The 16,782-nt window shown below is 32.7% G+C and overlaps 1 protein-coding gene across 1 annotated transcript in view; it reads right to left on the reverse strand.

Moving 5' to 3' along the window:
* The window catches only part of LOC124356813 (apoptosis-resistant E3 ubiquitin protein ligase 1), a 40,785-nt gene that overhangs the window by 10,844 nt on the left and 13,159 nt on the right, over positions 1 to 16,782 (reverse strand). The window contains exons 7-13 of the mRNA XM_046808033.1: positions 13,471 to 13,612; positions 11,345 to 11,466; positions 9,884 to 9,959; positions 9,573 to 9,676; positions 7,717 to 7,902; positions 7,439 to 7,564; positions 5,928 to 6,116 (exon numbers count right to left, since the gene is read on the reverse strand). Of these exons, the coding sequence (XP_046663989.1) occupies positions 5,928 to 6,116; positions 7,439 to 7,564; positions 7,717 to 7,902; positions 9,573 to 9,676; positions 9,884 to 9,959; positions 11,345 to 11,466; positions 13,471 to 13,612 (945 nt within the window). The remainder of the gene's footprint in view (positions 1 to 5,927; positions 6,117 to 7,438; positions 7,565 to 7,716; positions 7,903 to 9,572; positions 9,677 to 9,883; positions 9,960 to 11,344; positions 11,467 to 13,470; positions 13,613 to 16,782) is intronic.

Consider the following 16,782-nt stretch of genomic DNA (forward strand, 5'->3'; position numbering starts at 1 on the left):
CGATTTCTAATTTTGAAGCAACCGGCAAAATTGTACACAGCTTAGACAGACACTTCAGTTTGAATATAACACTTTTGCATATGGATTCTACATGGTAAGAAAAATCGAGTTGGGAGTCAAAAGTGACACCAAGAATCCTTAGAGTACTGCATGCAGTCAAAACCCTACCGTTAACGAATATTCTATTATTTACACCACTACCTCTCAACTGACCATTCAAAGACGAGCAATTTAGATGCAAAAAAGAACATTTATCAGAGTTCAGTAGAAGCCCATGATCATCAGACCATATCTTAACTCTGTCTAAGTCATTATTGACTTTTTGAACCGCTTCGGCTATCTCAGATGGGCGGAAAGAAAAACAACAGCTGCGAATCGTCAGCATAAGAATTCAATAAGCAGTGTCTCAACTGATCCTTCAAGTCTGCGGTGTATAAAAGGAAGAGAATCGGTCCCAGGCAGCTGCCCTGGGGAACTCCAACAGATCTAGGAAGAGCAGATGACAGCTGCCCGTTGACCTTAGTTCGCTGAGTTCGTCCAGACAAATACGATGGAGAACCATCCAACTGAAGCTTCACTAAATCTATAAAAACTGTAGCTTTGCCAGGAGCAACCCAAAGTTTACCGAGTCAAAGGCCTGCGAGAAATCCAGCGCAGTCATCAAGCTCTCCCAAACCCTTATCTTTAGCTGAAAGTATATCATCAGCCACATTGAGTAGGGCTGAACAAGTGCTAAAAACCCTTGCCGAAAACTGACTGGAACTCCGGCAGCAATCCCTCATGCTCCAAAAACGAAACTAACTGTTCTGAAACGACTTTTCCAAAATTTTGGAGATGACAGGTAGGATTGATATTGGCCGGAAATTTGAGGTTATGAAGAAGGATTCTGGGTTTTTGGAAGAGGAATAACAATGCTCTGCTTCCAGCCTGTTGGAAAAGTGCCAGTTCTCAACGACACATTAATCAGGTGAGTAATAGCACCAATGCAATAAGGACCAAGACCACGAACCATATTTATAGAGATTCCATCAACGCCAAATGCGGCACTAGTCCACGCCATTCATGCAACTCCTTGACTTTACCTTCTGAACACAGGTGAGAAACTAAAGGGAGAAACTTATTCCTCTGCATGTATTACTCTTGAAAAATTCGAGTTTATCTGTGCTTACTTTCATGCTACCACCCATAGATGAAAAGTAGTTATTCAAATCTTCAGGCCCAAAAGAATGATTCTTTACTTCTTGTGGACCGATGACACCACCAGCTTTCAATGTATCCCAGAATTTTTTAGGATTTTTTCATATCTAAATTATCTCTAAAATACTTTCTCTTCGCTGCTCTTATCGCCACATTTAGTTCATTACGAGCCTTGCAGTAAGCGTTTCTAGAGGTAGGAGTTTTTGAAAGAGAGATAATCATTTCTGAGTTTGTTCTTTCTTCGAGTCAAGTGTTCAACATGTAAGTCCCTCCAAGGAGATTTCTTTTTTTGTAAGCCTTTTCCTTACCATAGGCGCACATTCATCAAAGACATGGAGTATGTTAGCTGTTAATATATTGTTAATATCATCCACGTCATGGTGCATGACTACAGCATCCCAAGGTAATATTTGAAGCGACCTTTATAAATTTCTCGCTGTCGAAATTCCTAAAATTTCTATACGAGATGAACTTTGCCTTTGCTTTTGGTTTTTCAATTGGCACATCACAGAAAGTAAGTTTGTGGTCAGTTATACCCTTTCCTTTATGATTGAGAATATTACAAGTATCAATTAGTCCAACCTCAAGATCCTGAGTTTTGTCCACAACAATGACATCTATGAGAGAAGATGTACTCTCAGTGATACGTGTAGGTTCTTGAATGATCTGTACAAGCCCAATTGACTGAAGAATTCTTTTAAAATATCTCACATCTGTCCTTTCTTGTTCTAACAGATTAACATTCAGGTCGCCGAGTAAAATCGCAGTGTCCACTTTCGGCGACTCGTCAATGAATAAAGCTTGTATTAAGGAGCTTAGGATGGAATAGGGAACATCGGGGAAGGCCTATAAGCGATGCAGACAAGCAACTTATATCCCCTTAGGTTGGCGACGCCGCAGATGTACTCAATACGACTATCAACATTGAGAAGATGAAGACGAACAAACCTAATCTCGTCCTTAACATACAGAGCAACGCCACCTCCCACTCCTTCCCAGCTCCACAGGTCTGTCGCAACGAACAAGTGAATATGAGGGCACATTAAAAAACTTGTGATGGAATATCTGAGTGAGCCAAGATTCTGTGACTCCAATCAAGTCAAACTAGAAATCTCCTATAACAGAACACAGCTCCTCAAATCCAGTATTCAGTGATCTAAAATTCACATGTGCTACCCTACAACTTCCGGCAATAACGTTGATCTCGTTTCCCGACTTATTATGAATTGAAGAACAACTCGATAAATTTAGCAACTGCTGCGCTAACTGAGGACCAGGGCCATTGGCATTTGACTCCTCCGACAACTGAAGCCTAGGACTCACATTTGGTTCCTCTGTCACCCCGAGAGTGGGACAAACGACACTTGACTCTCCCAGCGCCTTGGAACATGGGCTCACAACAGTTGATTCCTCAGAAACCTGGAAACTGGGGCACATAGCATTTGACACAGCCTCATTAATTATTCTCAATAATAATGACATATAATGTTTACAGTAAGTCAAATAATGTCTGTTCTTTGTTGTAATGTAGTTTTTTTAGGTCTCCGGTAAGAAATGCCTTTCCAAAAATAGTGGCCTCCGGATAATAATAAAGTAACCATTTTTTACTCATTTTATCCATTCAAAATCAATTACGACAAACATACAAATTTGAAATTGTCATTATTTTTAGTTCCTTAAAAATTGGTACACATTTTTCTCTTTCAGGTACATAGCTCTCAATGCCTTTTTCTGCCATTTAAAAGCTTTTTTTACACCACTACAATTGCCCCACAATGTTATACCATATCTTAAATGTGAGTGAAAAAAGCATAATAAGTTGAAACTAGCACGTCTAAGGTAATACATTTTCTTAATTTACGTAATAGATAGAAAACTCTTGACAATTTCTTACATAATTGTTCAATATGATGGTCCCAACCCAGTCTACTGTCCAGATGTATTCCTAATAACTTAACAGGTTTAACATCTTTATAAATTATATAATTTAACCCTGGAACTGGCCATCATTTTTCCCAAAATGGCAGGCACATTTTGGTGATTTTGTAAGGGTTTTGTGTTTTAATCACTGCTCATCTATTTTTTAAGATAGAAACATTTTAAAAGCATCAATGTCTTTAGAAATAAATGTAGTTTCCCCAAAAAATATTAAATATTGAATCATGTCAATGTATTTTTATTTTTTTACTGATTAACATAAAAATATTAGTAAAGAATAAATGTTTCTCAATTGTATAGCACCCTCTCAGGTAATATGAAATTTTTTACAATAATTCTAAAATATACAAAAGTTTGCTTATATATCTGAATTACAAATTACAAAAAAATATTTAGGTAAAAGAAGTTTATTTGTACTTTTGAATAGTATATCTATAAAAACTAAAAAATCTGAAAAAAGTTTGTATAGCAATATTATGTATACCATTGTGACATTTTGGAATTTATTGGATGAACAAATATTTTTTTTCTAAGATATATATATATATATGTAGAAGAGAAAAATATGATATTTACAGAAGTTTACATTGTATAAGATATTTTTATATGGCAACAAATTTTTTTTTTAATTTTTACAAAAATCAAAATTATGAAATAAATGCCTAACATTTTTAGCTAACAATTTTCTTTTCATCCAAAAATTATTTATATAGATAGTACATTTATTCAAGTTTACAAAAATGTACAACAATTTATTTTTATCTCTATTGTTTTTTTGTTAAAAAAATAAAACAAGCGATGGTCATAGAAATAAAACGCTAATACCTTCAGAAAAAGTAAAAAAATTACTGTTTAAAATACATGAATATGGTTTTATAATAAATACATAATGTTTAAATTAACACTCATTATGAAATAACTACAAATTGTCTACAAAATAATAAAACACTGAACCTGAAGCGTATAACATGCTTACTTTCAGTTTCACAAAAATCTAACCTATTCACTAAAACTTAACCTCTAAATTTTTCACTTCACTAATTAAAAAAAAAACAATAAACAAACTTTTATTTATACACACTAAATCTACAATATCCAAATAAATAGCAAGCAATACACTAATACCGGCAATTGCGTAATAACAACAGAGAAATCAACATGGCAACCAAGCGATGCGTTGTTCTTATCTACTGGCTGACTCGGTGATTGTGCAACAGAACAAAAATAAAATACTAGTTCATAGTCTTCGTTGGCGATACTGTTGCTTAGAGCAATTCGTCTTCTTTGTTTTGATATGATTTTCACTATTTCCAGACAACAATAAAGTAACAAAAATAATAAAATTTAATGAAGCTATTTTCGACGCATTAGGCATTTTGGAATTTTACAAATCACGAGCTTTTCAAACGCTTATTTTATAAACATTTATTTTCCTACTGGCTATTGAAAAGATGTTTCTGAAAGCCAAGAATACACTGTTTTCAATGACGACATTTACGATCGTGTAAAACGTAAATTCACGATAGGGAATTTTGACAAACATGCGGTAATTTTAGCGTGTTCGGAAATTACGCAAACAAATGGCAATCGGAAATGTCAACATCCAAGTTTAGAATTTTATAATGAAAGATTTAACGTAACTTTAGAACGTTTTATGATATAATATGAAACCTTGGATCTTTATCTTTAGATTTACATATGTTTTACTTCAAACAAAGTAAAAATAGGCTTGCTGTGAGAGATCATATTACGACATAGTTAATGCGTCGAAAATAGCTTAGTGCCATTTTGAAACTGTAGTTAATGCGTCGATAATCGCTTAAAGCCAGTTGCAAGGTTAAAGAAAATATTATTTTTTTCAGTTTTTTATCATTAACAAGTAATAAATTGGCTTCAAACCATTCCAGAGCCTTTCTCAAAGCCAGGTCCTCCTCTCTTATCAGTTCATCTAAGCTTCTACTATAATTCAGGAGATTTGTATCATCTGCATTAACACTGATGTACAAGGAACATTGGCAGGAAAATCATTTACAGCAATCAAAAATAAAAAAAGGCCCCAGAACAGAACCTTGCGGTACTCCAACTTCAATAACACTCTAAAATCAGACTTATCTTTGTCCTGAACAACCATTTGTTTTCTATTAGTTAAATAGGATTTAAATAATTGTAGTTCATTGCCCCTAATACCATAGGTAAACAGTTTTTAATGGGTTAATCGTGACATATGCAATCAAATGCTTTACTCAAGTCTCTTAACACATACATTGCTTTTCAAAATTCATCAAAATACTATCAACTATACTCTCTACAGCCTTGACAGTGTTTCTGCCTGACATAAATCCAAACTGCTCATCACATAATATGTCATTTTGAGTAAAGAAAGCATTAAGCTGTTGTTTGATACACGATTCAAAAATCTTACTGAAAATAGGAACTAAGGATATAGGTCTGTAGCTGGATGGATTTAACTAATCACCTTTTTTATAGACTGGAGTTAATTTTGTTACCTTAAGAGCTTTTGGATATAACCCCTGATCTAATATCATATTAAATAAATATGTTAGTGGTTCAACAATTAAATCAATTATTCTATCACTTTTAGGCCAAAAATAATGGCCTCCGCATTATACCAAAGTACCCAAAAATGTTACATTTATGCTATTCTAAGACAAAAAAGTTTTATTTAAAACTTGACCTAAATTACTACATGTAAAGTCAGTTACTACTGCCACATTTGTATGTGTTTACACACAACCTACATCTCCTGTGGTTTTGTGATGTTAAAAACTGACCTCGAGTTCGTTCTCGTCAAAGATGCTGAGCAGATTGTCTGGGATGAGGTCGTTCAGTCCTCGTAGAAAACACTCTATCTCTTCCTTGAGACTGGTAGCCAAACGGTACTGGGCCAAAGCATCTAGATACTGGTGCTTGCTGGTGTTGTGTACCCGCGTCGCAGCTCCCCCGGGTATCAACTCTACTAGCTGGCACATCAAACCAACAATTACTCAACATCTCAAGTGTACTTAATTAATTTAAAGAATGATCAGAAATTAATATATGCGTTTACATTGTAACATTATAAGCTATCAATTTATATACTGTCTTTATGTTTAATACATTTCTTAAATTATATCCAACAATTATTTAAAATAGTTTTTTAACAAATTAATCTTCCTCTATATCTTCCTGATCATGAGAAAACATAGATTAAGAATGTGTCATAGAGTTATCTCCTCTTTGTTGTTTATTTGGTTCAAATGTAGATGGCATTGACAACCAGGCGGCTGTTACAAATTAGCGTGATTTTTCAAAATGTTGCTCAAGAATTTTTTGAAAAATATTTTTCTAATACAAAAAATTTGTTTTTGGTAAGTACACTATGTCTTGTAAGTTTTTGAATTTTATTTGTTTCATGTAATATTATTGTGGTGCTAAAGAATTTCTTCTTGTACAATAAAAAAATCTTAAATTTTCACCTAAAAATAAGGAACTTACAGGCAAGTATGTAAAAAGGTGCGTAATGGTTTAAAATGGTTAAGTATTCCTCAGTAGTCCCCAGGTAGATGTCAGTGTTATTCCTCAGAAAGAAAATTTTAATATAAGGGTTGGAGTTAAACAAAGGGTCAGAGCACTGCACTATGTGTAAAGATTAATTAAATAGAAATATAAACATATCAAATTTCAAAACCATTTCAAAATTATTTTTATAGTCAGTTTATTACAAATAAATTTAGGATAGGGCAGATAGTGGAGAGGTAATCAAATTAACAATGTAATAGTTAGAGGTGATAACAAGGCAGAACAAACACTGATACTTTGTCTTTACTAATACTTTCAGAGCATGTGAAACAATATAAGTTTACAGTAGAGGGTAGGTTATACACATGTATATGTAAATGTTAAGCAAAGAAAAGAAGAGATACATACATAGTAAATGGCACGCCATGAATTCAAACTAAAACAGGGTGCAATACAATGTGAACCAAAAACAACAAATAAATAAATTATCTGGAATTGTGTTTATTTAATTCTAAAATTAATATTTGTTACGCTTTTTTATACTATTTTATACCTTCTCAACAGATTTATAAAAATTATAAAAAATAAAATAAAATCAAACAACATAACAAAAACCTAAATCAGATTCAGATTTGTCTTAACACAAAATATATTTTTTCTTATATAGATTATAGATATAGATTTGTGATAGAGATTTTTTCAACCTTATTCTAAGCGATTTAATATTGAAATCTCGGCCAAAATCAACAAATCTTTGGAAAATTTAACAAATTAAATGAAATACCTTAGTAAGTTGACCCAGATGATCATAGTCTTCCTCAACAAAGTAGAGTTCCATGTCTTCGACATCATGGTCCAGGATATACTTCACTTTGCTGAGATAGAGATCTGGGTCATCCTGCTCGAAATACTGCAATTCCATCAAGACACACAAACTTTTAGTCAGTTATTCAAATAGACATCAATAATAAAACAAGTTAAATAGTAATAAGCAATAGCAGTTTTCAGAACAATATCACTGTCCCTAATGTTTATACACGACTTGTACAAAGATCCAGTCACCTTGTAGTGGACTCTGAGGCCAATGAGTTGCGCAAGGAAGGAGCGAGTGAAGCGAGCGCGTACTAGCTGCCTGTAACCACCACCTAGAGCACTCTCGTACAGACACTTGCCCACGACCCGGCCTGCAAACTCATAATGCTTCAGCTTGAGCGTGGGCGGCCTCTTGGCATTGGGATGAACCAAAGCCTAACAACATACATTGTTACAGTTAGTGCAACTACAGAACAAGTTTCAATATTCGTAACTATTACAATATTGTATAAATCATTTGCAGATTAAATGTGGCAGTCCAACAAATAAAAAGTTAATAAAAGTTCTGAGAATCCTAAAAGGAAAACAGTAAGTGAGAAATAGATGGGATCTTAATAAATTCTTTGAACATTTGTAAATACTGTATTATGGCAACAAAATCTGGCATACCAGGTTCTCCTCCTAACTCTATTGTTAGCACCAGACTATTATTATTATTATAAAGAGGTAAAGAGTCCACTCATCACTGTAACCAATGTTGGTAAATTGTGATATAACCCTAATATATTTGCGACACTTAAAACTCCAATTAAAACAAGTTTTGTCCGATCAATCCTGGGAAGACGTACTGAGTAGCAACGATGTTGAGGACGCCCACTACCTATTTACTTATCAGTCTGGCACTTGTTGTCTATGGAGGAAGATAAAAGAATTCAAGAAAAGTTATCTATGACTCCTGAGTCCAGAGAACTAAAGGAGCAATACTTGACAGCTCACAACCTGTACTTGTTGACAGAATATTTGAGAGACAAGCAGTCGGCAAATAACTTTAAAAGGTTGTATGATCTGAAACTGAGAGATCTTCGACGTGATCATAGTTCCAAGCATATAAAAAATTATTTTACATGGAAACTACCAATAAGTTATTGTTATCACATTCTCCAAACGTATATGAATAAATTGACATATAAATTGTTTACATTTGGACTGACAGTTATGAAACGGGATACATTATAAAAAAAATCTGTGTGATAGTTAAAATAGAGCCGCCAGCACAGAATGCAACTATTGCCAGTTCTAGGGTTAATGCTGAACTGCATGCCAGTGTAAACAAGTGGTTGAACTCGCAGAAGGCAGATTTCTACAGATAGACTATAGTAACACGTTATGATAAATGTCTTAATTTAAATGGCGATTATGTAGAAAAATAGCCTAATAGTTTACCTTAAAAATGTAAATAATAAAAATTGTCATTATCACTTTGTTAATTTTTTTATTTCAAAACGTCTGTTACTTACTGGACAGCCCTTGTACTATAATTATGCACAAAAGTTATTTTATTGACAAAATATAAATATAAAATAAAATATTGGCAGTATTTTCTTATAAACATACTAAGGTCAACCAGCGACATAAAGATGAGGTTACAAAATAACAACAGAATTGTACACAAACAGAAATCAAATCAGCTGATTACTTGGAACACAACTGATTGAACGCCCTCATATGGCCGTACATTTGGAACTGAAAAGCAGTAAAAAAAAGAATAACTGCGATCAAATGGAAACAACAGAAACTACTTTAAAGTGTTTCTTATCCATTCTGATAGATCACATACGTATTTAGGTGAGAGATTATTCATCACAAAACATTATTGTGAAAACTGTTTAGTGTCATAGCGCTTATCGAATAGCTATCAGAATTACTGCAGGTAGCATGTAATGCACTCCTGAATTTGCCGTGGGATTACTAAGCAAAGCATTAAATAACTATTGGCATGGGCTTGTGCCACATTTGTGAGCAATTTTACACCACCTCAATTCAATTGTGGTTTTGGGTCATAGTGCTACTTAGGACAAAGGGAACTTAACTACATTCAGACTTACCTGTTGGTTGTCTGAAAATCCTTTGAACAGTTGGTTTTTCGGATCAAAAAGAGCGGCACACACCAGTTGAAACCACTCTCTTCTCAGACCACCCCAGTCAACGCCTTTAAAAATAATAACATACACATTTCAGAAGTTATTTGAACACAAGGTACATAAAAACTTTAATTTATATCTCATTCAGTGATAAATTAAATTACTTTTTATAATTTTTTAATATAAGTAGTCATTGAATTATACTTAAACAATTTTGTCAAGTTATCAAGGATAATCTGATTTTAAATTACAATCATACATTTTTAATCACTCACCTTGTTCTCCTTGGAAGGTTATTTCAAAATTTCTACACCAGTCACTGACAGAAAATCCTTTAGTAGCTTTTAAAGACTGAAACCAAAACCACACTTCATATTAAGATCTAGTTTTATTCAAATTAGATTAAAAAGTTTAAGAATCAAACTTATCAAATCAACTTTGGGAATTAGCCAAAAAAAGCATGAACAGGTTTTCATTTGATATAACGTTTAATTTGTTTTGAGTTAGATGATCTTTTCCAAACTCAAATACATTTCTAAAATTTCATAATACTAAAGACCAATTCAAATAAAGAAAAACTTAATAAATAAAGTGAATTATTGTTTTAAATTTTGGTTTGTTTGTGAATAGCAACAAAGGAAATAAAACATTTTTTAAACCCTTATAACTTCTACAAAATTCAAAACTCTGCTGCCACAGACAACAGTGTTTTAGTAACTCATTCTTAATCATACTAACAGTGTCCAAATTTAAAGCTTAGTTCATCCTAGCTGGTATCTAACAAATAAACCATGTTTTGCAAATTCCAAAACATGGTCAACATTTTTGCTGTAAATGTCATCAATTTAAAAATATGAATATCCATGTGAAAAGCTTCACTGAATCAATAGTCCTTATAAAATTGTAGCTTTTAAAATGCTCAATATTAAATCTATATATATAAAAATGAAACTGTTCGTGTGTAACAGCATCACTCACAAACGGCTGGACGGATTCGCCTAATTTTTTTTTTTAATTTGTTCGTCTTGATCTGTAGAAGGTTATAGGATACTTTTTATCCCTTTCCCGATTCAGGATTCCGCCCCACTGGTTACAGAAATACCCGTAAGAAATGCATTGCAGCAAACATATGTTATTAAGTGAAAGAGTCTTTTCAAATTTTTAATCAGCTGTTCTTTGTAAACATATATAATGCGACAAAAAATATATTTATATATAAATTTCTTTACACTTATAGTTTTAAAGCATAGAGTAAGCTTAAGAGAAACGACAAATTTTGTTTAAACTGTTTCTGCAATCATAATATATAAAAATGAATGTTTGTGTGTTTGTCCTTTATAGACTCAGAAACTATTGGACCGATCACTATGAAAATTTGTATTTTTCTATGTAGAAGGTTTATACGCAATGCCCATTGATGTAACTAACCACCAGGCTGTCCTGCAAGATATAAAAGTTATCAAAGCGCCTGCACATTATAAACTGCAATTACAACACAGTAGTTACGTATATTAAAATATCCAAACACTATTTGAAGGCAAAGAAATATACGGGCAAAGCTTAAGAGACGCGTGCGAAGCCGCGGGAAACAGCTAGTCTTTTATAACATAGAAAACTCATTGGTTTGTTGAGATATAATTAGAAATGATTTGGAATTCAGCAATCAAACAGTTTGTTAGGAAGCTCTTTTATCAACAACACAGAAGATATGTATCCATTGATCACAAAAAACTTACAGACTCAAGCAATTTATCTCTGTTGACCCTCATTGCCAATTTCTCATGGTAATGTTTGTGGTGAAACCTTCGCACTTCGTGGTAGAAGAAAGCTTGTTTGTCCTTGAACGTTTCTGATCCTCCTAAAAAATAAATTTATAAAATTATCAAACCAAAGATATATATACTAAAATTTTGTATAAATTCTATTTTTTATAACAGTTTTCTGAAGAGAATAGATTTCTGTAATTATTATAAAAATATAATAAACAACCTAATGCAACAAATGAATACAGTGAATTAACCTCTCTTTATGCACTATACATAAACATGAAAAAAAATAATAATAATTAAAGTATTCTGTTGATTTCTGATCAAAAGCCTGTCTAAACAAGATTTAACTATATTAAAACCTTTGGAGGTAGTCCGATAACACAACAAGTGATATATACACGTTTTATCACCTGGATAGATGTTTGACTATAAATAAATTGTTTGTGTCCATATCTTTGTTTTGTCAACTTTATTATTTACCAGTAAGGACTAGCTCCAAGACTGCTGTCCCATTTTCAAATTAAGGATTCAAATATATTATAAAATTGAGCATATAATAAAGTTGAAAATCATCATGTCACACAAACACATAAAGCAAAAACACTTAAAACACAATGGACAATCAAATACAAACAATTTAAGTGTATGTCAAGTCAAAGACAAGAACAGTCTGCAGTATCATGACCATTTCCACGTCATGGAGTGTACGTGTTTGTGTAGTATGACAATTTTAAACTTTTACGGTGTTTAATTTTTTAAATGGGACAGCAGTTTTGAAACTAGACATCTCTATAGATAAACTGCTTGCAAAGAAATCTGTGTATAAAAAAAAAATCTGAGCTGCCGCGCGCAGGAGGGACCCCCCTCCAGTGGTGGGGAGTGGGATAAGCATCTACTTGTTTTTATTTTATCAGCTGTGTGGATCGTGTCTCACTCATGCCATTTGTTTAGACTGCAGCTGCTTCCCTATTCTATAACTATATTTTATTTTTAAGTGTAGGCCTACACAATTGTCGTAGTCCAAGCGTAAAATATTAATTGGAAAGAATTATTGTGTAGCCATAGATATGACGTATCCAGGGAGATTGTGTTTTGGAGTGAGGTTAGCCGCGTAGTGCTAGTGGCCAGGTCAGGGGATAGAGCGAGTGGACAAGAGTGCTGAACAGTCATGAGGAGACGTTCAGTGGTGGAGACTTTTACATCAGTGGTGGAGACGTATTCACCCCACCCTGTGCGAACTCAAATCACCCAGTGTCTTTTAGTAAGTGGTTTATCTATAGTTAATAATAGAATTGATGACATTGAAGATGTGTAAATTATTTATCTATAGATTAAGAGTGAGTTCAAGACATTTTAATGGAATTTGCAGAATTTGAAAACAATAACTATATTTAAAAATATTAAAAGTCATATCCTATAATTTTTATTTTATTTTGTAAATTATAAAATGTGTTTCCAAAGCATATGGAAAATTATGTTGGTAAAATAGTTTGTTTGAATTTTCTAATAAATATATGTAAATTTGTATTACTTACACAACATTGTTAACTTGAAATATACAATTATCTCAAAATATCCCTAATCACAATAAATAATGCACTGCATATCAATGGCATTGTCACATGTCTGCTGTGAACATGCAGATATCCGCTACTTGAAAGTAACGAAATATCTTAAACAGGTTTATATCTACATTGTTTAGTTGTATATAAATATACTGTCTATAAGGATACAGTTATGTTTATGTCAATTTTTTTTATTGTGATTAGGGTTCCTAGAAAGATTAAATGTTACACAATATAGCTCATGATTCTGTATGACCAGTATTGCACTAAATAAAATAAATAACATGATTGAATTGAGAACAATGGCTCTAATGGATAATTTTTGTGTAACAAAAGTAAAAGTAACACTGTTTCATTTTTTTAAACAAATATTTTCTCAAGATCTTACAAAGAGATGCTAAGATTTCAACTGATATAATTATGTCTAGATATATAAACATTGGTATCAAAAGAGTTCATACAAAATATTATATAGAACAAATGCATACAGTATTGTATTAAAATTAGCAAATGAAAAGCAATACATACCAATGTTTTTGAGCAGGAAGTGAGTGAAAGTAGCCGCAATGACATTACGATCTTTGGCCATGAGCTCCACCTTCGGCTGGGAGCCATCATCGATGACAAACGCTGGCAGTGAACTGTATCGGTTATCACTGAGGAACTGGAACTGTTTATGTCAAAATGTATGTTTAGTTCTAATTATCAAACGCTAGCAATGAACTGTATTGGTTATCACTAAGGGACTGAAACTTTTTACATTCAAAAACGTCATTTTTAGCTCTAATTATCAAAACACTGGAAGTGAACTGTATTGGTTATCACTGAGGAACTGGAACTGTTTATGTCAAAATGTATGTTTAGCTCTAATTATCAAATACTGGAAGGTGAACTTTATTTGGTTATCACCTGAGGAACTGCAGGAACTGTTTATGTCAAAATGTATGTTTAGCTTCTTAATTATTCAACTATACTGGCAGTGAACTGTATTGGTTATCACTGAGGAACTGGAACTGTTTATGTCAAAATGTATGTTTAGGCTCTAATTATCAAATACTCGGGAAGTGAACTTTATTGGTTATCACTGAGGAACTGGTGGAAAATGTTTATGTCAAAATGTATGTTTAGCTCTAATTATCAAATACTGGAAGTGAACTGTATTGGTTATCACTGAGGAACTGGAACTGTTTATATGTCAAAATGTATGTTTAGCTCTAATTATCAAATACTGGAAGTGAACTTTATTGGTTATCACTGAGGAACTGGAACTGTTTATGTCAAAATGTATGTTTAGGCTCTAATTATCAAACACTAGCAATGAACTGTATCGGCTATCACAAAGGGACTGAAACTTTTACATCAAAATGTATGTTTAGCTCTAATTATCAAAACTCTGGAAGTGAACTGTATTGGTTATCATGCAGGAACTGGAACTGTTTATGTCAAAATGTATGTTTAGCTCTAATTATCAAATACTGGAAGTGAACTTTATTATGGTTATCACTGAGGAACTGGAACTGTTTATGTCAAAAATGTATGTTTAGCTCTAATTATCAAATACTGGAAGTGAACTGTATTGGTTATCACTGAGAGGAACTGGAACTGGTTTATGTCAAAATGTATGTTTAGCTCTAATTATCAAATACTGGAAGTGAACTTTATTGGTTTATCACTGAGGAACTGGAACACTGTTTTATGTCAAAATGTATGTTTAGCTCTAATTATCAAATACTGGAAGTGAACTGTATTGGTTATCACATGAGGAACTGGAAAAAACTGTTTATGTCAAAATTGTATGTTTAGCTCTAATTATCAAATACTGGAAGTGAACTTTATTGGTTATCACTGAGGAACTGGAACTGTTTATGTCAAAATGTATGTTTAGCTCTAATTATCAAATTACTGGAAGTGAACTTTTTTTTTTTTGTATTGGTTATCACTGAGGAACTGGAACTGTTTATGTCAACAAAATGTATGTTTAGCTCTAATATAATCAAATACTGGAAGTGAACTTTATTGGTTTATCACTGAGGAACTGGAACTGTTTATGTCAAAATGTATGTTTAGCTCTAATCAATCAAACAATAGCAATGAACTGTATCGGCTATCACAAAGGGACTGAAACTTTTACATCAAAATGTATGTTTAGCTCTAATATGAAAACACTGTTAGTGAACTTTATCGGTTATCACTGGATCTTCTTCTTACAAAGACAATATCTTTAGTGACTGATGAACTGGGAAATGTTTAGCTCTAATTATAACTCTCAAAAGTAAGTTGATCTATAATGTTTACTAAGTTATTGATATTCAATCTTGGGTCAGACTCTGTTATATCACTCTTATATCTTTAAACCTTTCTACATTACACTGGACTGGAAGTAGCTTTTTTTTTTTTTTTAATAATATATCACTAATACAAAATATTATTGAACTTAATATAATATTGGTTTGAAAAACTCGAATTTTGCAGGTGTTTCTCTATAATCCAGGACAGAGTGTACACAACATTATTAGTTACATAATTACTCATCTCTTTGAAAAGCAAAGACATCTGCAGCAATAAACTGCAAATTTCCAAGTTTTTAAACGGATTATTGCAGTACCCACTAACCATTCTCAAAACATTAATCAGAATCTATGTATTCATAAATTTACGTTATAATAAATTTGTGTTATCATTAAGAAAGAATAATTATGTTTTACCCAATGCAAAAAGTCTACGAGACATAAAAATAATTACAATAAACAAAATAAATATCTCTATAGTAAAAATGTTAAAAATTATCCCATACAAATCCATAAACTATTGATCACATAAAAGGACTACCCAGAAAATAACAGAGGTTTTTGCGGCAGAGGATTGGACTACAACAACTGCCATCTTGGTGTCAAAAACACTCTGGCGTTCAGATGCATCAAGCTGTAGTTGCACGCGGATTGTAATCTCTTTTACTTTTCTCACTGTGATTAATTAATAATGTGTGCTGCGATTGAAAATCCCACCACTTGTGCAGTGCGTTCTGTGAAAATGGTTTTATTTGTCGAAAAAAAACATTAGCCATTTTGTAATCTATTACCAACTGTGTGAAGTTTATGGAAATGGAATAATGAGTGAAAGCATTGACTTTAAAAATGGCAAGCACCAATGTTCAAGATGATAGTCTTGGCTGGTGGCTTAGCCTAGTGACTGAAGATTTGATGTTGAAAATCAATGACAAAGTTTGTGAAAATCATTGTTTCACAGATAACTGCGCTTTTGGAACATTTCCAAAAATTTAACGAAATTTACTTTATGAAATTGTTGTAGGGAAGCTTGGATACCACAAATTTTGTGCAGGTTAGGTCCGAAAGTCCTTACAGAAGATCACAAATAACAAAAACTTGCTGCATATTTCCTTGATGAAATTGACAAAAAAAATGATAATGAAACTTCTCGATCATATCGTTATAAACTGATGAATACATGGGTGAAGCAGTGTCAATTATGAAACATAAATGGAGTCTTTGGATGGGGGCACACATATCCTACATAAAAAAATAAACAAGAAAACGTCTCCAAAACTCGTCTGTCAGCGAGAAAGATTATGGCAAATGTTTTTTGGGATGCTTAAGGGTGTGGATTCTGATTGATTTCCTTGAACGAGGATGAACAATCAATGCAGAGAGGTACTGTGAAACAATGAAGAAGTAATAAAAAATATATAATATATTTTTTTATTAAGTATAAAATAAAATTATATTTGTAGAGGAACTATGGCACGTTTTACTAGGAATTTAACATACTATTATTTTAAAGCGATCCACAGCAATGAAAGGGTTAAACCAATAGCAGTTGAAG

This window comes from Homalodisca vitripennis, chromosome 3, assembly GCF_021130785.1.
Source record: "Homalodisca vitripennis isolate AUS2020 chromosome 3, UT_GWSS_2.1, whole genome shotgun sequence".
NCBI classification, from domain to species: Eukaryota; Metazoa; Arthropoda; class Insecta; order Hemiptera; family Cicadellidae; genus Homalodisca; species Homalodisca vitripennis.